General features: G+C 44.2%; 1 protein-coding gene across 6 annotated transcripts in view; it reads left to right on the top strand.

The window, feature by feature from the left end:
* Positions 1–25,764, top strand: part of LRP8 (LDL receptor related protein 8) — a 171,286-nt gene that overhangs the window by 128,513 nt on the left and 17,009 nt on the right. For 5 of the 6 annotated variants that reach the window (XM_048061915.2, XM_048061917.2, XM_048061918.2 and 2 more), the window contains 4 exons: positions 2,168–2,296; positions 18,290–18,652; positions 24,977–25,099; positions 25,455–25,577. In XM_048061915.2, the coding sequence (XP_047917872.2) occupies positions 2,168–2,296; positions 18,290–18,652; positions 24,977–25,099; positions 25,455–25,577 (738 nt within the window). The remainder of the gene's footprint in view (positions 1–2,167; positions 2,297–18,289; positions 18,653–24,976; positions 25,100–25,454; positions 25,578–25,764) is intronic. The other variant, XM_048061916.2, reaches the window with a different exon arrangement.

Here is a 25,764-nt window from a genome sequence, read left to right as displayed (position 1 = left end):
CCTACCTCTCCCTTTCCCATCATTTGCTGTCCTCTCCTCAGAGTTCTCCTCAGTGGTCCCTCCTTTCCCCTCAGAGGTGCCTCGTTTCCCCTCAGCGGTGCCTCCTTTCTCCTCAGAGGTGCCGCCGTCAGCAGTGAGGTGAGGCCTCTGGCACCTTCCCTCCCTGGCATCCGCCGGCCTGACCTGCTGGCGTGTTGACTTTGATCATTATGTGGCTCTGTATGAAGGTCAAAAAGTTGTATTGACTTGGCTGTATATTTTTATTTTTCCAAGTGGCATTCATCAGACTTGTAAGTGCCCATGCGAGTGCTGGATATCATCAGCAGAAGCGGTATGCTTGGGGTGGGAGCCCTCTGTGCTTGAGGGGCTGTGGGCCAAACAGACCATTTTTAGCTCCCCTTTTTTCTTTCTTTGAGGTGGCTGCTGGTTACCAACTAGTTGCCACAGAGTTTGTTTTTCCTTCTCTTTCTATGAGTTACTTGGATGTGTTAAAGAAAGGAGGTGGGTCCCGGCATGCAGCTCTGGGGATGGTGTCCAGAACGGCCCTGTCTTGACAAGGCAAAGTCAGCTTCCTGAAGGGTGAGGGCAAGCCTCTGGTTTTACACCATTTTGTGCAATGCACAAGTGACCTGGTTTTCAGAGGTGCTGTCTGACTTTTCTGGAAGGACACAAGTGCTTGGCACCTCTGAGTGGCCTTGCAATCATGCTTAGAGTGGACCAGGGCTGAGGGGAAAGCATGGGACGTGGTGGGACAGCTGTCCCTGCCAGTGGCAGCACACAGATCTCAGCTAGCAGAGGTGGTGATCCCAGTGCATTATTGCTGGAGAGCCCTTCTTGTGTCAGGTGATTTTTATTACTGGCCTGCTGGTAAAATAATAATTAAAAAGCCTAAGTAGGATTCCCTGACCCCACTCCCTGCCTTTAGATTATGGAATGTTCCTAAATGTTATTTAGGTCTGTAGTGAGCAAATTTCAACAAAAATGCTTTCTCGCCCCAGGGTTATAAAACTTCATTACATCTGCTATTAACTGTTTGTCTGTGGCAGGACCTAATTTTTCCTGATGTATTGGTTGCCCACAGCTTCTAGAAACTGCTTGTAAAAGTGCTTCAAGGTGCTGAGAAGATGGAGAAATCCTGGGATTAAATGACATTGCTTTCTAAGTGGCTGATTGATGCTTTGGGGCTGTAAGAGAGCCCTCTAAGGCCTTCTTCTGCAGGTGGAAATGGAGAGGTATAATTTTCATCCTCTCTTGCGCAGTACTTGGGAAGCAGACAGACTTTGCATAAATTTCTTTACCAGGGCAGAGTAAGGTGAAAGATTTTTTTAGTTGTTTCAGAATTGAGGTTCCTCCCTTTTCAGAAGACCTGCAGCCATACGTAGCATTATCATCATTAATACCAATGGAAATGCCATTTGAAAATGTGTAACTTTTTGAACAGATGAATTGGTCTGTTTAGTAGGCAAATCCTGTCCAACTGGGTGGTGGTTCCAGAATACTAAACAATTGTTGGAACAGTGGAACATTACACATTTGAGCAGCCTTGTCACAATAAATGTAGATATGTTGCTCTTTACACAAGTATGGAGGAAAAAAAAAAAAAAGGAATTTTTGCAATGCAGAATAGTTTTGCAAGGAGACCTGATTCAAGAGGCAGCAGCATATTGTGGAGAGCAAAGCCACAGCATAAAGCTGAGCACTTCCAGGCCATGCACAGACTGAGATGGTAAGGAGAAAGTGGGAATGGGCAACCAGGCCACAAGAGCATGTAAAGAGCAGTGGGGCCTATGCATGGTTTATTGCAACACCAGGTCACTGAGATGGCCAGAAACAAGAGCCTGTCTGCAATGAAATGCTAAGTTCTGTTCCACTTCCCTCAATTCCTTTGAGTTTAAAGTTAAGGGGTTATGGGGTTCTTGAAATAACTAGTGTCTTTTTTTTTTTTTTTTTTTTTGCATATAAAAGTATTGTGGTCTCTCTTGGGGAACATGTACAGGAGATCTAAGCAGGCATACCTCAAAATCACAGTTGATTTGAGATTTCATTACCAGTTTTCTCAGGACTAAGCCATACAAAATCAAAATAACTTTTAAAAAGTGCAAACAATGTTAGCAACGTCTAGAAATATGTTAAACTTGTGTTTTTTTCTTTCTTTATTTTATTCTAGCCAAACAAGTATGCCCAGCTGAAAAAATTAGCTGTGGAGACTCAAGCAACAAATGTATCCCATCGTCCTGGAGATGTGATGGGCAGAAGGACTGTGAAAGTGGCATTGATGAGGCTGGTTGCACTCCTGGTGAGTTGGAGTAATACATTAATACATATGCAACATCTCCCCTTAGGACTATAAAAGTTCTAGAGTGACTATTACAAATTACATGTAAAAGGATGACTTTTCCTGCCAACAAAATTCATTCATTCTACATTTGCAATGCTAAGTAGTGGATTTTAGAAAAAGTGAGGAAAGACAGATTCTCCGGTTGGAGATGGCTGGAGAATGTGAAGAGAACTCTAGTGAGAATTAAGTATTCTTTTAATGCTGTAGTAGAATATAATCAGTTTAGAACATGATTATAAGGGCTTAATATCAGGTGATGTGGTAAAGACTTCAGTAACAATGTTCAAACCTTCTTCTCCAGTAGTTCAGCAGCTTACTGCCCCCTCCTTTCTCCTGCAGAATATAGCCCTGTGGGCTAGGTTAGCTTTTGCTGGGATATAATGGATAGGCCTGGACGTTTCTTTATAAATAGCTTGTTGATTTCACTGGACATAGAGAGAATGATATACTGTTTACTGTAACAGTTGTAAATTCAGTCCCTAAATGGCCATTTCCTTTTATTAGCCCTTTTTCTGCTGCATGAAAGAGCTCTTTAACAGTGTTTTCCTTCTGTGAAAACTCCTACACTGTGTAATCAAGTCATTTCTCAAACTGTCTTTTTGATAGACTAAACATATTTAGTTCTTTATGCTTCTTGTTGTCAAGTATTTTCTTTTGAATGAATGCTTGACTCATTTTTGTGGCTCTCTTTGATATGCCAAATGGTTTTCATGGTTTTCCAACTTTCTTTTTATACAGACCACTGGAACCTAGGGAATAGTCTTACCACTACTGTGCAGAAGTGAAATCACATTTCTATTATTGCTCTCATATAACTGTGTTATTAGAGTTCTATGTTGTTATTAAATTATTTGTTGCTATTAAGTGCAAATGGTCCCAGGCTACTAAGAATTTGTCTCTTGTTCTGTGTGATTGCCTTCAACCCTCTGTCAGTGTTACAGTCATTTCAGGTGATATCAGAAATGGTGTTTTTACTTGCAGATTACTGGTGAAAGGGCTTAATGAGTGCATGTAAACTCACACTGATGTTTCTTAATTTGAAAACTCAATTTTGGGGTCTGACACCTACCCAGTTCATAACCCACATTGTCTTTTCATTGAAGTTGTGTAACAAAGCTCGGTATGAAGGTTCAATGTGACTCACTAATTTGATGAAATACCGATTAGAGAGAAACTTTTCCAAAGCATCTCCATTCCATATTGCACTGACTCAGAGGTCCAAGGGTGATGGTAACAGGCTGCTGTGTGTTGGATGAGCTCTGGGCTTGCTCTGAGTTTGTGCAGCATAGTTTCAGTTGGGTTGGCTTGCAAGGAAAAGAAATAGGTTGCCTTACATTGCCTCCTGTTTCATGTGGAATTAAGTGCTTGTGCACAAACCATTCCTAATTTATTAATTATGATGATCTGGTAAGTTGGTAATGGGCCCTGGTCCTTTGTCCTTTAAGCTACTGATATTTTGGCAGTTTTCAAGTCTTTTTCAGCTTTCTGTATGAAACTCTTAGTGTTCTGTCTATGGCGTATGCTTTTTCTTTTTTTTTTTCATTGAATTGGATTAAAGGCAAGTTCAGAAGAGAATAGTAAAAAAAAATTATTCTTTTCCCACTATGAGTTAGTGAAGTTAAAACAATTTTACACTGGTGGCTGCCTCCACTAATTTAATGCTGCTGCTCACATTAGTAGGAATTGTCTCATGGAGTTTTTTTATTTATAATAATACATTATTAGAAATTGCTTGCTTTGAATTTCTTTTTTTCAAGGCTCTGAGGTAGTCCCCAAAATGAATTTAGATGTGTTCTGAATGCCACATAATTTCAGCATGATGATGCTATTAATGGATTTAGAAATAGCTGAGTGTTTCCCTTCTGGATGTTTCAGCATCTCTAGCCTTGCTTATGTGCCATATTTTTAGTGCACATGTAGGTTCTTAAAATGGAAATTTAATCCAAGGACAAATTACCATCTTCTGATGGTTGTTGGGTAACTCATGTGAAATGAATTACTGATTATCGTTTAGCTCCTTGTGGTTGAGTGTCGTCCCCATGTAGGTGCCACCTCAGTGGGTGCAAATTGCTGGGGAGTCTAAACGTGGGATGGGCTCTCCTGTAGCCAGGGGGTGAGGCAGAAAGGCTCTGACAGGCAAACTTTGAGCTTCCTGGGTGGGTGAAAACATCAGAGGCCTTCAGTCCTGAGATCTGTCAACTCAGCACCTTTCAGAGGCATTAAATTAACTTTGAGAAGGAAACAGGAGATACTCTTGAATAGCTGGAGTGGGAGCATTTTTGATGAGGTTGCTTGTCAAATTAAGGTGTTTCCATCATGGATGAGAATAAATCCGTTAGCTGTTCAAACTCCTAGCACTTGTGGAGGATTGATAGCGATCCTCCCTTTTGTCCAAATCTGATAAAACCTCACTAAGCCTATCTACTGATACTCTGTGAACATTCCCATTTCTTCTCTGTTTAGAATCCTTTATCTGTTTTCTCTTATCTCAGTAGCAGACAAGATCCTGATTCAAAAAATAAAAAAAGAAAAAGAAAATGTCTGTTCCTAGGTTCAGACCTCTTTTTTTTTTCTTCTTTTCACCTCTGCATTCACTTTTTTGTTTTCATTTTAACGAAGCTTCACCACTGACTGTCAGCTGCAGCCCCTTGGCGCAGAGCACCATGTCATAGCTAAGGCTGCAGCTCTCATAGAGCTGACAAACTTGTCCACAGACAACACATTTTTCTGGATAAATGTTTCGAAGGCAGTTTATTTGTGCTCATGGTAATTTCTGTGCTGAGAGTTTGCACATGCAATCTCCTTTAAGCTTTGTATCGGCCACATCTTTGGTAGATTATCTTGCGTGAATGGAAAACAGACTGGTGTCCTACAGCCCTCTCTTTTTCTAGCGGTCACTGCTGAAGGTCAGCTGTTTTGACTGGCACCCTGTGTGATCTGAAGTGGATTTGTCACTGCAGAGCTTAGGATAACTTTGCTTCAAGAAAGGAAAGAACTTGCAGTCCTGTATGCTGTTCCTGCAGAGCCTCCATTAGACAACAGGTTCAGCTGCTTAGTTAGCAAGCTCTGGACTTACCTGGGCACAGGTATGTTGTTCACCCACAAATAAAAAAGGAAAAATTCCACCCTGTGGAAAAACTTCCCCTGAGGAACCAGTGGAAGCTGTGTTATTTAACCTGCAGTGGATAAAGCATCGGTAATTAGGCATCCAGATTTGTGTCTGCACAGGTTGTAATTGCACCAGGGATTAACTGCGGGTACTAATCCTTGCATGTAGTTAGCTAAGTGCCTGTCGGCCTAAGTAACATACTTCCAGCAAGCTGAGCAGCAGGCTTTAAGTCCACTACTAACGTTCGGTGCACAAACAATTGTTGAAAATGCAAGTACCTACCTTTTTTAAAATCACTGAGTACATAAAAACAAAATAAACTTATTCTTGGGTTCTTTGGAGCAGAAATAATCTGTGTCTTTACAATACTCAATGTGTTGTAGTCTTAAGTCTGGTTTGCTTCTCTAGTACAGATACCAGCAGTTCATAATGTAAGTACAGTCCTGAATTTGGTGGCCTGCAGGTACTGGCTTCCTCTTTCTGATTTCTGTGGTCAAGGCTGCCTGCTCCTGATGTACCTTAACTTTCTTCACAATAGATTGGAAAAGTTTAGGAACACGTTTACTGAGTCTAAAAAGAGAAATTGAATGTGAGAGACTGTAATTAAAGCATCACAGCTCAGGGTCAGTCTGGATTTCAATAACTACTGCAGAACTTGTTAAATCTCTGCTAAGAGAGACAATGACCACTGTTTTGTCAGCTGCTCAGGAATGCAGAGAGAATTTCAGCATGGCTTTAGAAAAGGAAGTACTACCATCCTGTCACAGCTGAAATGGGCATTTCATTCCTTTAATGGACATGTCTATTGTTCCTCCTGAGTGGGCTGTGTAGGATGGTAAAGAGAGAGAGCAGTATACAGGCCCCGAGTCTTCTGATTGTGTTACTGGTTCTCTCCTGGACCAGTTTTTGCATCCAGTTAGAAATTGTGTCCTGCAGATAAGGAGCTGGAAGTGTATACAGTTTTCCCTTCTTTTGTAACACAGGCAGTGAAAGGCTGTATTTGTTGGTATGTTGATAGGCTAATTTCCCATACCATGATTTATTCTGTTTAATTATAGCACAGAGATAAAGCACTACATGGGAACTTGTGCACATAAGAAAGGACATACTTAGACCAGTCTCTTAACATTGTGCCAGGGTGAGAGCCAGGAATTCTGCAAGAATCTCACAACAGGGACAACCCTGTTACTAGAGTATCTTCTGCTGTAACTGAAAATAACTGTATTTGTGTTATATGAGACAGCAAGGTCTTCTCAAACATATTCTTGTGCATTTTTGCCTTTTTCCCTTTTCCATGTGTTTCCTCGTTCCCAAAAAGGCCTTTGTGCAGACATGCACAGCATTTATGAAATCCATAAATCTCTGCTTATGTGGCACTAAGTTGTTTGCACTTGGAGGATGTTCTTTTAACCTGAGCATGCTTCAGTGACTCGCAGGTCTCACATCTTTAGATCTAATAACTGTGTACTTGTATCTCAAACCTATTTTTGCTGTGTACTTTGCAAGATCAGTTTGCTTTGCTCTCTGAACTTGCTGGTCCCAGCTCCTCTATAGCTTTATTAAATACACTTTTCAGTTACTAAGCTTTAAGCAAGTTAGGAATCTTTATGGATGTGGGTGCATGTATTCCTAATGCAGTGTTTGAATATGCTGCTTTTTCAGATATTTTAAGAAAAAGCACTAGAGCTGTGTTCACTGACAGCAGCAGAGACTGAGTTATGCCTTAATTTTCACATGCTAGCCCCCATTCCTATAATCTTTTTTATTTTTATTTTTTACTTCTTCCCCAGATTTCCTACTCATTTTAGTGATGAGCTTCATTTTTCACTTGTCTGATAGTCAGTAGGGAGACTTCTGTTGGCTCAAGTGAGTTTTGGACTGATATTCCAGCTTCCGATTGTCCGCTGTATATCTCAGAATTAATTCTGGATTTTCAGTCCCAAGAGACAATATGCCAGATAAAAATTGAGCAAGCTGGGTAATATTTCTTAAATTAATGAGGGAAGCAACAGTAAGCACAATCTTGCCCAGCTGTAAGCCACATGTCCTTCCCATGGTAGCTCACAGCCTCCAAGTTTTCATGCTGTATATCATCTTTCAGCCCCTCAGGGCAGGAACTTTTCATTTAACTGCTTTCTGGCAAAGCTCCAGGCACATGTGTGATTCTCCGTAAAAAGCAGCAGTGCTTAGAAGCGCGTGGTCCTTTTCTTGGAGGATCCAAGTGCAGAAAAATTTCCGAGTCCACTCTTTGCAATAACCTGCACAATAGCGCTCACATCACCTGAGAGCTATTGGCAGAAAGCAGAACTTCAGGCAGACTAAAGCTGGCCTGATCCTTCCAGCAGATCCACCTGGTGATGAGCCAGCTGAATTGGGGAAGGCTGATTTAAATCCATCTTACTCTGCTCTGTGTTCCTGAATCTGTGCCCACAGGAATTAGAAAATGTGACCTTTCTTTTGACCAGGAAGTTGTCTCATCGTGTAGCGGTAAGGAGCATCGTGTCATCTCATTATTTTCTTCTGGATGCAGTAAAGGTGCCTGTGTTTTGCATCTAAGAGTCACGCTTCCAGTGCCATCTATGGGCATTTGACCATACTAATCCTTTTCAGGCCAGCTCTACACAGATCCTAGAGAGAGAGTTTTACTTGGTGGTAATGTAGCACTAACTTTGTCTTCCTTTGCGGCATGATTAATACATGCTTTCATCAAAGGTAGGAAATGAGTTTGTTGCCTTCACTAACAGGTTAGGCACACAGCGGTGTAATGTTCCTCAGTCAGTTCAGAGGGAACTCAAACCCAAAGGATCAGATTTTGCCATATATTCTCCCTGAGAAACTCACCAGTTTTAATGGGGTTAAAGTTCATGCTGTTGCATTTGTGCTTAAAGAAGGAATATTTATCTAATACAATTATCCATGATTATTTCATCATGTGGTGAAAAGAAGCATGGCTAGCCTGAAATTCCTGGCATTTTTATAAAAGGTAACTTGAATACACTTGCCATGGTGGAGGAATCTACAATTATTTCCAAAAATGGAAAGAAAATTACTATAGATTTAACCAATGAAAGTCCTTCATAAGTAAGATAAGGTAGCACAGCAATGATATCTTCTGGGTTTTACATGATGTTTAATTACTGGACAGCTGGAGGGATTAATGCTTGTGCATTATGCCCTGGCTCTCAGAAATTAAACATGTACAGCTGCCACTTTATCAGTGCTTAAAGTATTAGAGCTCCTTCAAAAGCAGCAGTAATTGCAGAAAAATCCCCATTGTTACATTGGAAAAATCACAACCCATAATCATATTTGTTCTGAGTTCCTTTAAAATAAAACAGCAAGCAAAAAGAGCTTGGTAGTTACCTTTAATTGCATTCTTACAGGAAAAGTGAAGGTAGTTTCATTTTTAATGCAATTGGTGCTTGTTGTAATTAAATGTAAAATCCTGTATCAAGGTTAAGGGTAAGATAGTCGTCATAAATGTCAGGAATTAAACCCGAAAGCTGTGGCCTGACCTGTGTCAGGGCTCTATCTGCAGAAGGTTAGGGCAAAATGGCTTTGTTTTCCCTGATGCTGACTCTTTAGTTCAGGTGTAAGAAGGAAGAGACACACGCAGTGTTCTGCAAATGGAGTGTCCCAGTACTGAGTGGTGCCTCGCTCACCACAGCAGTCTTCGGTGGTTGCCTATGCACATTTGCACACTGCTGATCCCTCAGTTTCAGATAAATTGTCCGTATCGGTATGTTCTATGAATAATTTATCCTTTAACACATACTAGAAGGAAGCATAACACATAAGACAATTCAGAATGTACTACTTCTACAACGTTTTCCTGCAAAGGTACACTGGGAAAAAAGAGGAGATGCAAAGAGAACAAACTGCCAACACTCTCACACATGTGGGTACTCCTACGTACCCTAAATGATAGTTTTTTACAGAGTTGTGGAAGAGTGGTACGAAATACATGTTTTTATTAAGAATAAATAAATAAACGTAATGGTTAGCTAAAACCAAAGCTTAGTGCTACATGTGCACACACAAAAGCTTTATTCTGCTATTCTTTCTGGACTTTAGCTAGAGAAGTTGTCTCTGATCCTTCTTTCCCATGTCATAAGTCATACTGTCAAAGGAGCAAAATTTGTCCTGTAGTTGATGTTTATCTTCTGGGCAGATGTTTAGTTGATGCTCATCTTCTATCTATCTTTCAACAGTTAGAGCTCTTGGAGTTGAAATAGCCAAGAAATTGCATCTCTTATTGCCAGATATGATTGTGTTTCATGTCCCTAAAGTGCTTTCTTCGTAAGAATAGAGCTATAATTCTGAGCTTATTCATCCAAAAAGCAGGAATTTGTTTAGTTTTATTAAGGGAAATCTCCTGTAACTGTCAGTGCCAACGATTGTGTTATGATGGCAGCAGATACGTGGGTAGAAGTTCCATCCTTCAGTGGCCATGGGTACATATGCATTTCACTAATTAAGCAGTGCTTAACAGTTATGCTTCCTGAGCATATGATTTTAAAACTGAATCAGAATCAGCTAGCTTGAACTCAGTACAATCCTACGCAGGAGAGGGTCATGTAGTGTTTGATGGGGAGGGGGGTTGTGAGTCATGTTAATGGGTAAAACAGCATTTGAAAATCAGCTTCATAGCTTAAATACACCATTTCCAAACAGAGGGAGATAAAATGGTTGGATTCATTTTGCTTACATATTGCAAAGAAGTTTGTTTCTTTGATAAAATGTAACTGGGAGGTTTAACTCTCAGTAAAATACACTCAACTATACTTCTTTTTTTCCAGAAAGTTTGAAATAAATGCTCGTGCAGTACAATTGATTCACCATTGCAGCCCAAATTCAGCAAAGTACTGCCTCATTTCAAAGCAGTAGAAATGGAAGGGCAAATCCTAATGTCCCAGAAATCTCAATACTATTAAAGCAAGTGCAGTTAGCACGGCACTTACACTTTTAATTGCAGTGAGTGTCACTCAGTGCTTAAATTTTCCATATGAATAGAAAGTCTAAAGCATTTTTTCTAAACATGATTGCCATATTTTGGTGGGATTGTGGGTCTGTTATTTGGGTACACTACTTGCATCAAATCATAACTGTGCCCCTAGTATGACATAAGTAGAAATCATTAGATGGTTGTTCCTAAAGAGGCTGTCAGTCTCTCCCCTTCCCAAAACCACCTCAGTGGTCTTGTCTTTGTAGACGTGGTATATATGCTGTGTGCTTAAATTCGTAACCTTCAATCTGGCTACGCTGAATTCTGCTGCTTGTCTCGCTGTATCCTCTATGTTTCTTCTTTTAAGTACTCTTCCTTTCACATCAGGTGCCTTGCAAACTGTTTTATTTCAAAGGCATCGTTTTGATTGTTATTGCACCTACATTCAAACTCATTTTGGATCTCTGATCCTGGAGAAATGTGGGAGCCAGTTGGGTAAGCTGGGGATGTGAGATGTTACAGAAGGGTTTGTGACAGCTCCTTTGTTTGTGCTCCGCAAGAGTTAACAGTGCCATGTGGTAAATGCAGTGAATATTTAAGGCTAATAGGGAAGCAACTGCAATAAGAAGAAATATCTCCTCTTGCAGAGAATTCCCATTAAGCAAACTAAATCAGTGGAAGTGGAGATTTTATGGGGCTGTGACCTCATTGCTTGCAATGTGAGCACCGCTTTGTCCCTCATTACTCAGCTGAATTAAAACCCATGAGCCCTCACGGGTTGCCATCGCTGCCAGATCGTCAGGCTAAAGCCAGGCTTCTCTGTGCACCAGCTCTGCCTTACCTGTTTGGCCCACTGGTTCAGAAACATATCCTCCGGGTGGCCAATGTGGCTTTGCTCTGCTCTGTCCTTGACAGAGAGGCCTGTGCAATGATTCCATCAACTAGATGGCTTGTACCTAAGAATTGGGATTTTTTTCCCCTGCGAGTGCTTTTGAGATAGGCACAGTTATGATGACGTGAGAGTAGCTGTGCAAGCATAAGTAATGCGTGGAGCTTTGCAGTGTCATGTCACTTGCTGCTCCCTCGTTCCTTATCTGCATTCAGTAAAGCAAAGTATTGTGGATTGTAACACACTTCCAGGCTTCCCTTCCTAGGTGTGGCAGCGTAAAAGTCCTGTTTTTCCAACTGCTTCAACTGCTGCCATCTCTCTGATTGGGAATGTGTGGGTTAGGAGGTGGTGACAGGCCAGCAACATAGCTGTGTGCCTTTTAACTTTAAAGTATAGCTTTTAAGGTTCTGGTGCAATCCTTTTCCTGAGCTGGACGTAAGAAACCAGAAAGCAATGGAAAAAACAGACAGGTATGAGGGACACTGCATGTCTGTGCTAGCAGATGAGCACAGAGTGAAGTGCCCAATTGACAGAAGGTGAAATGTACGGAGTAAGCCAGTCCTGGGAAAGTATCTGTGATCTGAACTCGGCAGTGGCAAAATGAACCCCTGATCATGCAGAAAGATCTGTGCAGGCAACCCTCATAGCCACAGGGCGTCCTACAGTGGCGTGCAGACACAGTAATGTGGGGTTTTTGTGTGTACTGTCACGGGATCAAGGCTGTGGCAGCAGTGCGCAGTTCTGCTTGCTGGCTACTACAGATATATTCCTCAGAAATACAGACTTTGTGTAATAATATCAGAGCAGCTGCTAGTTTCACGGATATTATTAGATGTTTCTGAGGGATTTGCCAGATTGGTGTTAATTTGTAAAATTGCTTTTTTTTAATAAATAAGTCATATCTGAGGGAATAGAGGTGAGCGTGTCCCATACAGGTTCCAATTTGCAAAGTCAGAACAGAAACCCACTAAACGCATCCCAGCATATCTTTTTTCCCATTTAAATTTTGGCAAGTACAAAACATCTCCAATCTGATTCATCTGCTTATATCAGAATATAAAAGAGTAACGATAAGTCTTTATTCTCACAAGATCCTTGTGGGGTGTCTGTGGTTTGAGCAAAAAGCTGCCAACCTTAGGCATTCTGACCATCCCTTTTTTTCTGCCCTGCTCCCAAGCTGCTTTATCTTATGCCTCACTTGTTCTTACTTTGATATTATCTTCAATCATTTAGCCAGAATAAAAATGATAAACTTCATAACACTTTCCTAGTATGGAGTGAAGTTGAGGAGACTGCACATATGAGTTTAGCAGTCTTATTGCACACAAAATTAAAGACAGGAGAAATTCAGAGCGTACATATCCTTTGTACATAAGCTGATTCTCTCCATAAATTGTGGGGTCCTAATGAATTCTATTTTCAGAAAATTAAATCACTTGGAATGAATATATAATTGTCCAGAAATATATTCGAAAACAGTAAATACATTTTTGAACCAACCATTATTTATCAGCAGGGGCTTTGGCATCTGGTTGCTCCATTATAATTAACTAATACTATGCAAATACTGCTGCAGAGACGGGGAAAATAACTCATTTGTGTTGGAGGGGAGCAGTGTGGCAAAGGCAGCAAGTGCATGCAAATATTAATTTGCAAGAGTGCGTGAAATGGCTCCTTAGCTCCATTAGTGATCTGAACAATATCAGGAATTACTATTCCTTCTGCAGTCTTCATCTATATAGGCTTTTCGGTATCAATCACCATAGCAACAACCACCGCTAGTAGTGAGACTGCAATTCAGCTGCATTATTCCCTCCATGGGAGGCCTGTCATTTTTTCAGAGCAATTCGCATCAAGGTCATCTTCATTTACCTCTGTCTCTTCTGCTGCCCTTCCTGGAGGGCAGCTTTCAACGGGAGACTTGTCCTTCTAGGCATGAATCTGCTCTTTAAAGACTGGTATTTAACCAAAGATCTGTATTAAATATTCAGATATGTGGTAAGCACACTGATTTTCTGCAGACAAAATATATAGAGACAATTAAGCCTGAAAATAAATACTGAGTCAATCAAACCCACACAATGGTTGCACTGGTAACTGGCCTGGGATCCCCAGCTTAATTCAGCCTGCCTGGACTCTGTGACCTCCTTATCTCCAGTCCCGCTCAGAGATTAATTTATGGGGGCTGTGGTGGCTGGATTTGCTCTCCACGCAGAATACCTGGGCAGATGGAGCTCAGGCATCCCACTCCTGCAGCCGTGAGGAGCTCAGATCCTAAACCTCGCAGCTCAGGGGTTTCAGAAGTCCCCTGGCCTCTCCTGCCAGTGTTCAAGCTGTGATAAATCAACGTAGATCTCCGTTTCCCCAGTGCCAGTGTTAGTAGGTGCAAATCATCCTTTGCCTTCTTCAGAGAATCCCTGATCAGATTTAAGCAAACAAGAAATATAAGCCACGTGGTTTTTTTCAGTTGTCTTGGGGAGGGTGTCAGAAAACTGCAGCGTAATAATTCATCTCATTTTCTTCTCTTCAGTGTCAGTGATTGCTGTTATCCACTTCACCATAAATTTTACCAAATAATTATCTTTCTCTAAGCCATTCATATAATTTCAAGTGGAACTGAGTTTTTGGATGAAAAAGATTAATAAAATATCAGATTCTTACTGCAAATCCAAAAATCTTTAATTAAAGATTAGCAGGGGAAGCGATAATAGTCCACTGTACATCATTCCCAGCTCTTATTAATGATGGCTATAATGTTTATTTCACATTCTTATTTTTATGCAGATTTGAAGATCCTTGCTTTGTACAAATGCCTGTTGTAGAAAAATTATGTACAAATATGTGGGTTGGTTTTTGGTGTTTTTTGTTGGTTTTTTTTTGAAATTATGGTTCTTAAAGAGTACCCTCTATTTTTAGAGCATTTTACTTTTCTTTATAAACACGTAAAAAGCATGTGGTAGAATTATCTTAACTTTTTGGTGAAGCACATGAGCCAAGGCTTTTGCTGCTACACCAGGCTATCCATTAAAGCCTCTGGTTAAATCCTGGCTCAGGGCAGAGGAAAACCAGCACTGTAACACTAACTCCACCACCACAATCTTTCTTTTCTTCCTTCCAAGGACTGCTTCTGCTGCACTCTTCTCAAGAGATGTGACAAGATTGCAGTGAGGCAAAAATTGTGGCGTTTGTGCTGTATGTATCAATCCTTAGTACAAGGCAGAAATTAAAGCAAAGTACCTCTGGTGTGTATTGTCTACAGGCCACTGCCTGTTAGATGTGATATTTTGCTTTCTAAAAGTGTGAAGAATCTTAACGGATTACAGTACCATACAAAACTGCTTTTGTAGTTATGCTCATATGCTGCTTTGAAACCAGTTCGTTAAACACTTCTTCTTGACAAACAGTTCTTCTTGACAATATTTCTACTGGGATCACTTCATATTTGCAGTAGTTTTTGCACCTGAGAGTATGTCATTTATTAATTTCTTTGGCACGAAGGAAAGCAAGCTAATATTTGTTTCCTTTGTTTCACACCAATAAGCTCACAATAGGACAGGTAGCAAAACCAGAGAATGCTAACAAATTGCTGGAGTCAAAAAAAAGATACCCTGGTGATAATTTAATTATTATTCAAGGCATTTCTGTTGAAATGCTCTGGAGGCAGTGAAATGTTGTAGCGATAGGACTGCGCAGGTACCCTGACAGATTTATGAAAGGAGATGTGAAGTAAACTGTCCCCAGGACTTTATTCCCCCATCCTCATCTCTCCAGCTGCCCATGTAAGATAATTTGTAGTCCTGCTTTTTATTAGGTTTGCCAAACCACACAGCAGAGGACCCAGGGAGCAGGAGCGCGTTGGCTCTTGCATGGGTGCAGCGGGATCGTAAGCAGCTTTTCTCCTCTGTTGCCTGTTTGTGCCAGAGCAAGTCCCCAAGTGGCTGGAAGCTGCAGACTGCTTTATCCATGCATGCCCCGTGGATTTTAGCTGTCAGAGAGGATAACAAAGGGGTGAGAGGAGCTGGGACAGTGTCTGCCTTCTGGGGGCCAGCAGGAGAGCCAGCTGCACACACAGACAGAGGTCTCTGCTCAAGGCACGTGTGACCCCGAAGGAACTGTCCCATTTGAGCTGGCCTAAAGATGACCGTTTGGTCTGTAAGTGAAGAAAAGGGCACTTTCATTCCTTGAGTTGACCAGGAGGTGCCTGGAGCAGCCTTCTGTAGTGCTCCCCTCTGGCATCGCACCCCGAGGAGCCATCTCAGCAGCACCGTATCTGCAGGTGGCCCTGGTGACAGCTCTGGGGCTGCTCAGGGGGCCTCCCTGGCACGGCACAGTGACAGCAGCCAGCCCGTTCCGAGCAGGGCAGCTTCCCTGAGAAAGTCCTCACGAGAGATTACAAAGGGTGAATTGCTTCTGTTTTCTTCTGACGGTGATTATCAGTAATTTTATACCTGGACTGGGATCTGTAGGTGCGGAGGAGGAGCTTTTGTGCAAACTTCCATTGTGTGTGTCCCACACGCGTTTATCCACCTCTAATTTGCCAATACAGCAAATTTCTAAAGAGAAACGTGTACAGATGGAAGGAGGGGTGGAGGTGGGACCAAGAAAACACTGAAGGAAAAGAGATGGGCTCATTACAGCTGGGGAGAAGGAAATTAATGCACTTCTGCAGCGTGCAAATCATAACCTTGCCCAAAAACGAGGGATCAAAGGACTATGGAAAATTTTGCTTGCTGGCATGTTTCTGAGATTGATCAAAATAATGCCAGAAAAACAATTTATTCTTCTCAGCCTTGATCTGTTACAGAAATTGGACGTAGACCTAGAAATATTCCTGTTCCTCAGTTCCTTTTCTGAATAGATTGGTAAGATGATAACTGTTACCTTAAATTTCCATTTGGCAGTTCCATATTATTCATCATCTGAAGAGATCATTAGGTCCCACAGCTGTATGCTGATGGCTGGGATTAACAGAGCATTTTATTTCGAGTTATTGGGTAAGGATAGAAAAGTATGCTGAATGAAGAAAAAGAGCAGAACTTGTGTGTGGGCTGCAGCACTTTAATAGTCTCAATTCTGTCATGCAAAATGGTTTTTTAAATGCTTTTCCACCAGACTGCGATTGTATTTCAGGTCCTTATGAGAGGCATTCATCTCCTAATGTTAGCTGTCTGATCCCAGTTCCTCTCTGTTTGGAGAGGCGACAGGTTAGCCCCTCCAGGGGACAGTTCCCATCCCAAGGTGTGTGGCAGGAGTTGCTGGTGAGGGCATCTCTCCATCCCCAAAATACCCTCCTGAGTACAGAAGGAGCCTGGGCAAGCTGCCTGGTCAGTGTTTGGTGGCTAACACAGGCACTCCTTTGGTGGCCTCGCTCTGTGGTGTGTGATTAGTGCTGTGAGGCTGGGCACACAGCTGAGATTCTCTGTACCGTTTATCCCTGCTGGACGGAGCTTGGGCTGTAGCCAGTGCCTGGTGTCGCACCAAGGAAGGCAAACCTTTTCTTCCTCGAATTAGTCAGGTTGCTGCTCTGGCAGACGCAGGAACATCTGGAAAACCTGGGAGTAAACGGGACCGAGCGCAGGGCAGGAGGGGAGAAGTAGATATATTTCTTGTCTTGCTCTGGTGTCAAAATACAGGCTGCTTAATTTGACAGGTGAAGCCCAGCGAGTTCACAAGCTAGAACGTAAATAAATATCAGTGGACAACTCAGTAAATTAGTGAGTTAAGAGAACATACTCTTAATTGCTAGGTAAATAGTTCTGCTCCCAGGTATAAAGCAGGCTTATTTCAGTAGGGTACCGCTGGGTTCCCGTTGCTGGCTGTAAAGCTGGCATGTATCAGCTCCTTCACTGCGAGGCTGCTGCTGGGAGCTGTGCCACCCCTTGCAGCTACCAGGACGTCTGAACTGGGGCTGTAGCAGGGGCTCTGCAGAAGTGACCGTAAATAGCTCTGCTGCTGAAAACAAAATGATTCCCAAATGCAATTAGAAAAAAATATTTAATTTATTTATATTGATTGTAGTTTATATAATGTGTAACTTTCCTGTAGATATCTGAAAGGGCAGAAGCAGAGATCTATTTATTTTTTTAACCAAAAGACTAAACTACATCTAATTGAAAGTACTTGAAGCAAATTTCTTCTAGGGTTTTGGTTCCCCCGGTTTCATTTGGTTGATGAAATAAAGTGAGGGCTAAGTGCACGTTATTGGAGTACCTGAAATTTTAATTTAAGCAGGTTTCTCTGGTTCAGCTGTCCATCAGGCTTGCAGACAAGAGTGCTCCACTCAGTGCTCAGCTTCATATCTGACAAACGTCTCATTTGTATGTTAATGCTGAGTTGTGATTTCCAGGGAAGGCATTCAGTGTGTTGTAAAGGGCCTTACTGGCAGATTGCAGCTAAATTGATGCTCGACTCACTAAATATTTACCCTACACATCCCACTTAATATGTCCAAAACCAGGCACACTGTGAAATCCTCAAACCTGATTCTGTGCTCGTGACAGCCAGGAAGCTGGTGGTGTCAGCGCCGAGCACAGCGCAGCGCTGCGGGTCCCCCCCCGGCACCTGCCAGCACACCTCCGACCCCTGTGGTGTGCCCCCTCTGTCCACCCTGGTCCCCATACAGTGGGGCTCACAGGGCTGCTCCTGCCTCAGCACCAGGGCACGGCTGCAGCTGGCCCCCCATTTTTCCTGCCTCTTCTTCTGCAGCGCTGCCCATGGCCCAGAAGGGTGGTGGGGAGGTCGAACTGGGGCTACAACTTGGGTCAGTGCGTTCCCTTTACTGCTGCAGGGCAGCACAAAGGCAGGGAGCACTCCAGGGCACAGCTGGGGCGATGTGCAGTGTGTTTTCACCTGCTGCTTGCCATGTAGTTTAGTTTAGGACAGCCAAGACAATGCATTTGTGCCCTCTCCTTTCCCCTGTCTCAGACATTTGTAATGTGCTAAAGCCAGCACGGTGGCAAGGGGGAGGTTGGAGACTTTGCAGCTCACCTGCTTGTTTTTCTCCCCAAGCCTGTTCTCCCAATGAGTTCCAGTGCAGTAACAAGACGTGCATCTCCATCATCTTTGTGTGTGACGGGGACAACGACTGCGGGGACGGCAGCGATGAACGAAAATGCTCCCCTCTGACCTGCAACCCCAACGAGTTCCAGTGCAACAACAGCGTGTGCATCCCGGAGCTGTGGGTCTGCGACAACCAGCCGGACTGCGACGATCAGTCAGACGAATCTGTAGAAAAGTGTGGCTACGATGCCAAGGCCCTCAACACCTGCGCGGCTCACGAGTTCCAGTGTGGCAATGGCGAATGCATCCACCTCAACTGGAAGTGCGATGGGGACGAGGACTGCAAGGACAAGTCCGACGAGCAGGATTGCCGTGAGTGTGTGCAGGGGCTGAGGGCCCTCCTCGGGGGTAGAGGGCAGCCAGAAGGCGCCGTGGGCTGGGGTCTGAGGCAAGGCTTTGATGCGAGTTGTCTGAGCAGCAACTGTGTGTCTGACAAAGGAGCACTTGTGTCCCAAATGGCACGGCTGGGTCCCCGTCTCAGCAGGGTCAGGTATACTCCAGACTCCTTTTTTGTTTTTTTTTTTTCCATGCAGAGAGGGGGTGCAGGAGCTGTTCAGTGGTTCCGTGCTTCAGAGGAGATCTGTTTCGCTAGAAAGGGAGGGAGTGGAAAATGGGAAAAAATTTCAAAGCCCCCAGACTGCACAATGGGGTCACAGCCTGGAGGTCAGAAGCCATAATGCCAAAGGGAATATATGATCAGCTGAAAAAAAATAGTTAATTTCCTGCCTCTGAAGTTAGAGTGTACTGAACGAGGCACTCAAGAGCAGTACCTCTGAAGAATCCAGTTTGAAATGCACTTTGAGCTTGGCTTGTTACAGGCACAGAGCTAATAAATAATGGATTTATTTTCAGCTGGCTTTATGCATTTAACATGGTGTTGTTGGTGTGCGTGGTATTTTGAATGTTTCATCCATTTTTAGTCACTAAACTGTTCAAGCTGGTCACTTATCTGAGGAGGGAGACAAGAAAATAAGAGCAAAATGTTTTGCTAAAATATTCATAATCACAAGATTGGAATAAAATAAAATATTTACATAGCTGTATCTATTTAGTAGCTCTGACATTGGGCCACCTCTGGGGAGGAAGGCAGCAACCAGCTGCAGAAAGCAGACATTTTTACAAAGGTGCATAAGAAAATGTTCCCTTTTTCCAGCACCATTTTTCTATAACCAGGCCAACGCTGAGTCTGGGCAGGTGACTTCAGAGCAGCCTGTGTGGGAGAGCTCTTCAAGGAGAGGAAGGATCAGACTCTTCTGGGCAGAGGTAGACAGATGTGAATTTGTTGGCTTCTTTAGCAATAGGAGGAGGCAGTAAGGTACAGTGTGTACACTGCTGTTTGCATGGTAGGAGAGCACCAGGGTGAGCTGTAGATAATCCTGGTGTACCTCTAAAATTGCCAAGGACTCTTTTAAAAGGGGGGCGAGAGCAGAGCAGGAGAAGCCCAGCTTATTTTGTTAGGGAGCAACTTCACCTGCTGGGTACCAGGATATCATTGCTGTCAGCCCCTTCCTATCCAAGTACGGATGGAGCAGGTAGGATGGCTTCTCTTCATCTCCAGGAGGAAGGTGACACGGGAGCTGACGTAGCTCCTGTCAGGAGGTACCCAGGCGGTGCTCCCAGTGCCCGAAGCGCTGTCAGCGCAGTCCTGGCAGACGGTGTTGCAGGGACAGTGGGTTCAGGAGGCACAGTTGGTTCCTGCATCCATTTCAGAGTGAAGTGACAGTAAGAAAGCCAGGCAGGAGCCTGTCAGGTGGAGGTGTGCGCTGTTATCTGGGACAACCTGTGCTGACTTGGCGCATTCTGAGGCCTCCTGCAGAGTCCTGTCTTTGTGTCCCCTGTGAAGCAGGAGGCAGCGGCGAGGCCCTCGTTACAAACACAGGTAAGAGCTGGTGTACGGCACAGGGGGCTTCCAGCAAGAGAGCTGCTCTCTGCCCCCCAGGGTGCACTCCGTGCAGTGGTGGTGCCCTGGCAGGACGGCTGATGTCACACAGCTCAGGAGAGGGGAGGTGAGCTCCCTTCCATTTCCAAGTGGTGGAAGAGGGGAGCAGCTTCCAGATGGCACTTTCGATGGAATGTATCTAAAATGAGTTTTCAGGCCCTGTTGTTCAACTTGGAAGGAATTTTAATTCCCCAGCTTCTTTCCATGATCTGACAGACTCCAGCAAGTGCCAGCTGAGCTCAGATTGCCGAGGCCTAGGAGCACGGCTGTGACAGCAGCCCTCAGTTACAGAGCAGCTTCACCGAGCAGCACCTCCAGGTTCGCCAAGGGCAGCCTCTGTGGGGCAGGGGACACAGCTGGACGTGGCCGCAGCACGGCACAGTGCTGACAACCAGTGGAAGAAAGAGGAAATGTGGCTAGAGAGGGCAGAAGTGACTTGAGACCGTTATTTCCCTGACTAGGGTGCACTCAGTGCTTGAAGTTTTTGTAGTGTGTTTTTTTTTCCCAGTGAGTCTCAGTGCGGCACAAGATGCAGCTTATCTACCCAGGAGAAATGGGCATGGGAGCTGCTTATGCTGCCTTCAGCAGGAAGCCAGGAAACCCTGAGAGCCAAAGCCCTGTGTTTTAGTTACTGACGAGCTCCTCTGTACAGGGTTGACTGCTTTACACCTGTGCAAATTAGGAATCACCCCAGTGATTCCTAACTGAGAGGCATAACCCTGCTACTGCGTGCTCTGTGGGTAGGGGATCTCGGTTAGCAGCCAGGGGAGAGCCTGTGGCACTCAGTGCAGCTGTAGCCGATGGGTCAACCAGGTCAGAGTCCAAACTAACATTGCTTCCCCGTCCTATCCAAAGCTGTTGCTTAGGTGCACACGCCTGCGGTAAGGAAGTGGTATGTGAGCACTCTGGAAACACACAATCACTGTTCGCCTGTTGGAGTGAAGAGTGTAGGGATTGACCTTTATTATTTTTTTCCTCCCTTCCAGAAATTCTCTTTTAGATCCGTATTGCGTGGCACACAAGGAGTTGCAGCTGCCTGACACTGCTCCATCCCTGTACCAGCAGGAATGGCACAGATACTGCTGGGCTTCCCTCGGTTAAACCTGAGGGTACCAGCGCTGTGGTAGCCTCTTCTCTTGCGAAAGGGGATCATATGGTTTTTGCATTGTATAGAACAGAGGGATGGGAGCTTTAAAAAACATGTCATGAGGCCACCACCAGTTATTTGTTGTAATTATTTTGGGGTGATAAATGAGTGGAGCAGGAACGAAGGGTGACAGTTGGTGAACAGGTTTTGGCAGCAAAACCAGCAAATAAATAGGAGCGAAGGAGACATTTCAGGAAAGCTGTGTGAGAATGCTGAGTGGTTATTTTTTTCCCCAGTATGTATATTCAAAAAATACATATATGCATGTATAAAATGAACATTAGGTTTGATTTATTAGTTTCCAAATCTGGAATGGTTATATTTTAAAATATTCTCTGCAACTCAGGTTAGGGTATCCAGGAGGGAGAATAAATAATGCTTACAGCTGACAGCTAGAAAACAGACCCCTGAAGACCTGACCTCACACTTTCATGCCTCTGTCCCCCCATCTATAAAACAGGGTTGATGCATTTTGCAAATGCTGGGTTTCTCTTGAGCTTAAGTTAAATTTGGGGGGAAAAAAAGAGGGGGGGGTGGAAGACAGAAGAAACAGAGGCTCAGACTTGGAATCTGGAAAGTATCTGCTGAATTTGCGCAATACAGCTTTGTGCCCAGTACTTGCAAATGAAAAGTGTGTCTGAGTGTGCCTGTTAATTTAGCACGGCTTTGGTAAATTGTTTCCTATTCGATTTACAGAGTTGAGAAGATGACCATAAAACTGCTGTGATTCCATAATAAAATAAACCCCCCAAAATAGCAGAGCAGTTTTCTGAACATCTTGTGCGGATGAACAGCACAGCTCATATCTGTCTTTGGGATGTTGCCCATGGTGCTCAGCTGGGTTTGTGTCCCAGCTTCAGGATAACGAGGTTCCTGGCCCTCTCACCTCAAACTTAAGTTCTCCGGGCCAGGAATAGACATAGCATTCTCCCTTCTTCTGTTGAAAAATGCACCAAAAGATAGAAGTGCTGTATATTCGTTTTAATATCTTTGTGATCAGTAAGAGCTGTCACTGTATCTGCTCTTTTTGGGTGTTGATTAAGAGGCTCAAGGGCCATTTCTCAAAGGTCTGAACTTCCACAGCCCTGCTGGAATGAGAAACGAGCCTTAAAGCCAAGCCTGTTTTCCAGTCTTCTGTCTCTTCTTGAAGCAAGAGCTTTGTGCAAAAATGTTAAAAAGTCCCACATCTGTGTTTTGCAGTCCCTTTAGCAACTGAGCTGGGACTGTGCAGTCATTTTTCTCTGTCTTGTGGTGTTAGTGCATTGTTATATTTGCAGTTCCTGCAAAGTTCTTAATTTGTTGTAGAATTAGAAACCTTTCTATTCTTAGCATCTAGCTATAACTGCTTTCTGGAAGAGCTTTGAGGACAATTAGTAGGATTTATAACAGCTGCCTTCCAAATCTGTAGCCACGTCTTGCAGGTGTACTTGATAAACTGGAGACCTGCTCCATGATCCAGGAAAGACAAGGCCCCCATTGGCTGTAATTACTTGTAGCATGTCTGTGGGGAGTTAAAACCTACAGTCAGAAATGGAGGACCATTCTGTCCTGTCTTCACATGTAGAAGTTGCTCCAGAAAGGGTGAAGTTAACTGGTTTTCATGTTGGAAGATGAAGAAAATAAGAAATTGTGGTAAGGGAATTTTAGGTAAGACAGTAGGAAAAGCTTTGCAACGGCCGAGGTTTAGTTTGGAAGAGGTTGGGATCGTGTATGGGGAAGGTGGTCTCTCAGGCAAGTGGTCGCACACTGCAGGAACGGTTCAAACAGCAGTGCCTCTGCCTCCCTGCAGGAGCACTCAGTGCCACTTCCAGGTCTGTGGTCTGTGCTTCTCCCAGACCACAGCTTCATTTCCTCCTCTCCTTCATTGTTCTCCATTTTGAGCAACAGCTCCCAAACGCTTGGAGCTGCTGTCCCAGATGTCCCACTGAGGTTTCCCATTTCTGCGTTTGGGTTTATTAGCTGAAATGTGGTGACACAGCTGGTCCCATAATTGTGCTTACTGCTTGGGATTTTTTTCTTGCTTTGCAGCTTTTTATGAATATAGTCCATATGGCTTTCCTCTCCAAGGAGCAGTGCTATTTCCTAACCTTTCTCCTGTGAATAGTGTGTATTTCTACGGCAGGAGTTCCCCCTTCCCCCACCAGCCCTGCAGTTGCTGCTCTTCCCGTCTCATGCCCTTCAATGCCTGTAGATGCACAAGAGCTCAGTCCCATGCAGCAGTTGTGAATCTGGATCCTGCACCCTATGGATGCTATCACCAACAATGCTGAGCCTTTGTGCATACCAATACTTGTGGTATTGATGCCAGCCCTCTGCATGTCCATGGCTCTTTGGGGTTAGCTGAAAGTAGTAGTTTTTGTATTAGAACCAGTTTGTCAAATTGTCGAGGGAAGTGTGCCACGTAGTGCTCGCCTCCCGTGTAGTACCCTCAGTGCTGACCTCCTCCAGCTAGTCAGAGGCAGTGATTTTCTGTCATATGGCACCAGGCTGCAATCAGCAAGATGGAAAGGCTAGAATCAAGAGCTCTCCGGGGTGTGCTGCCTTAATAGGATTTTAAGAAAACATCTGGAAGACAGTCTCCGTAGAAACAAGCCATGTAACACGTCCCAGGAACGAGGAGCCTGTTTTCACCAGTGAGCTACAGGCTACAGCCCTTCGCTGGCCAGCCACTGCCTGCACCCTTGTCACTGCAAGTCAGATCCCATCTAGGAAGGTTTAGTGTAACCTTGAGGAGGGAAACATAACTGCTTTTAGCATGATCAGTGCAGCAGCCTGATTTATTTTTTCCCCAACTTTGCTGTTCATCACATCTGTTTTGAGTCTGTAATAATCTAAATAGGGCAAGTGAGCTTCAGGCTTGAAGTCTGGCCTGACCCTGTGAAGATGTTTTCGGCCTGTAACCCCAAGAAACACCAAGCCACAGGGCAGCAGAGCTCTTCTGCCTTCCAGTGGTCTGTGGTTAGCTAATGGGCGTTCAGTAACCCAAGTGATTGTGTCTGTGTTGCTAGCTTCATCCCTGGTGTGATCACATTGGCTTTAGCAGAGACACTGTACGTGTATCTTGCCCCATGACCTTAGGCTGAACATGTTTCAAAACACAGCTTAAACACAGTTTTTTGGAAGGCAGAACTGAGGAGCAGTTGCCCTGCATACCGAGTGCCGCTCTGCGCTCCTGTTTGAAATGCAGCCTGGCCTCTCGCAAGGGCTGAAGGCCCCAGAAAGGCTCCAGTGTTGAAAGTTTAGCTGCCCACTTGCTTTCTCATGTCTCACCTGAGAAGCTTCACTGTCTGCACTGATTCTGTTTTGACTGTGTCTGCTCATGTGGGTTTTGGGGCTCTTCTTCACAAGGGTGTAGAATATGATCTGGGATGTCGGGGGGCACAGGAGGACAGTGGCTGAGGTAGCTGCTGCCTCTCCTGCTTAGTGGAAGCAGCTGCTGCTCTGTGCCATTTGCTGAAGGAGGGTGCAAACTCCACTAGTGTCAGGTGAAAAATGCCACACAAAAGCTCCCAGTCCTGCGTGGCTAACTCTTAAATGTGTTGTTTTAAAGCTCTGGTGACCTGCCGGCCGGATGAATTCCAGTGTGGGGATGGGACCTGCATCCACGGAGCAAAGCAGTGTGACAAGGTGCACGACTGTCCTGACAACAGTGACGAGGCAGGCTGCGTCCAAGGTACGTACAAACAGCGCTGCGCTCCTCGTGCTCGGTTGTGTAAGCCTGTGAGAGATCCGTGGCCGCTGCAAAGGGAGGAGGAGGCCCGTGTTGCTCCTCTGTGCCATGGCAGGCTGCTTCCTGCGGAGAGGTTTAAGCCGTTCTGGCAGCGGGGTCGCTTGGGAGAGATGGTTGTGCTGACCAGGCAGACTGCACGTCTTGAAAAGTTCCTTGCATCATACTCAAGCTTAATGTTCATTTGCTTAATCCCATCCCATTTCTGCTAATGACACCCTCTTGAAGCTCTGTGTCAGGCTTTTTGTTGTCATGAGCCTCATCTAACTTAGTTACTTTCCTCTCTTGCCCGACATGACAGAGTCAGCATGTGAAAGTCCCAGCAAGTTTCAGTGTAAGAGTGGAGAGTGCATTGACGGAGGCAAAGTGTGCGATTCACATAGAGACTGCAGGGACTGGTCTGACGAGCCTCTGAAAGAATGTGGTACAGTACTTGCCTTCTACGTGTTGCTCCTGTTGTAACTGCTTCCCCTCTCCTCCATCTGGTGCTCACAGCTTTGAGTGTAACCACATGTAGCTGCTAATTCTATTTCTCACTCTGCTTCTCTTTCCTTGCCTTTATTCTCTCTTCACCCTTCACATGAATATAATTAGTAGCCTAGTCTGATCAT

The sequence above is a fragment of the Anser cygnoides genome, chromosome 8 (genome assembly GCF_040182565.1).
Source record: "Anser cygnoides isolate HZ-2024a breed goose chromosome 8, Taihu_goose_T2T_genome, whole genome shotgun sequence".
Taxonomy (NCBI): domain Eukaryota; kingdom Metazoa; phylum Chordata; class Aves; order Anseriformes; family Anatidae; genus Anser; species Anser cygnoides.
Note: the sequence above shows the minus strand (reverse complement) of the source record. Positions and strands in the feature narration are given on the sequence as shown.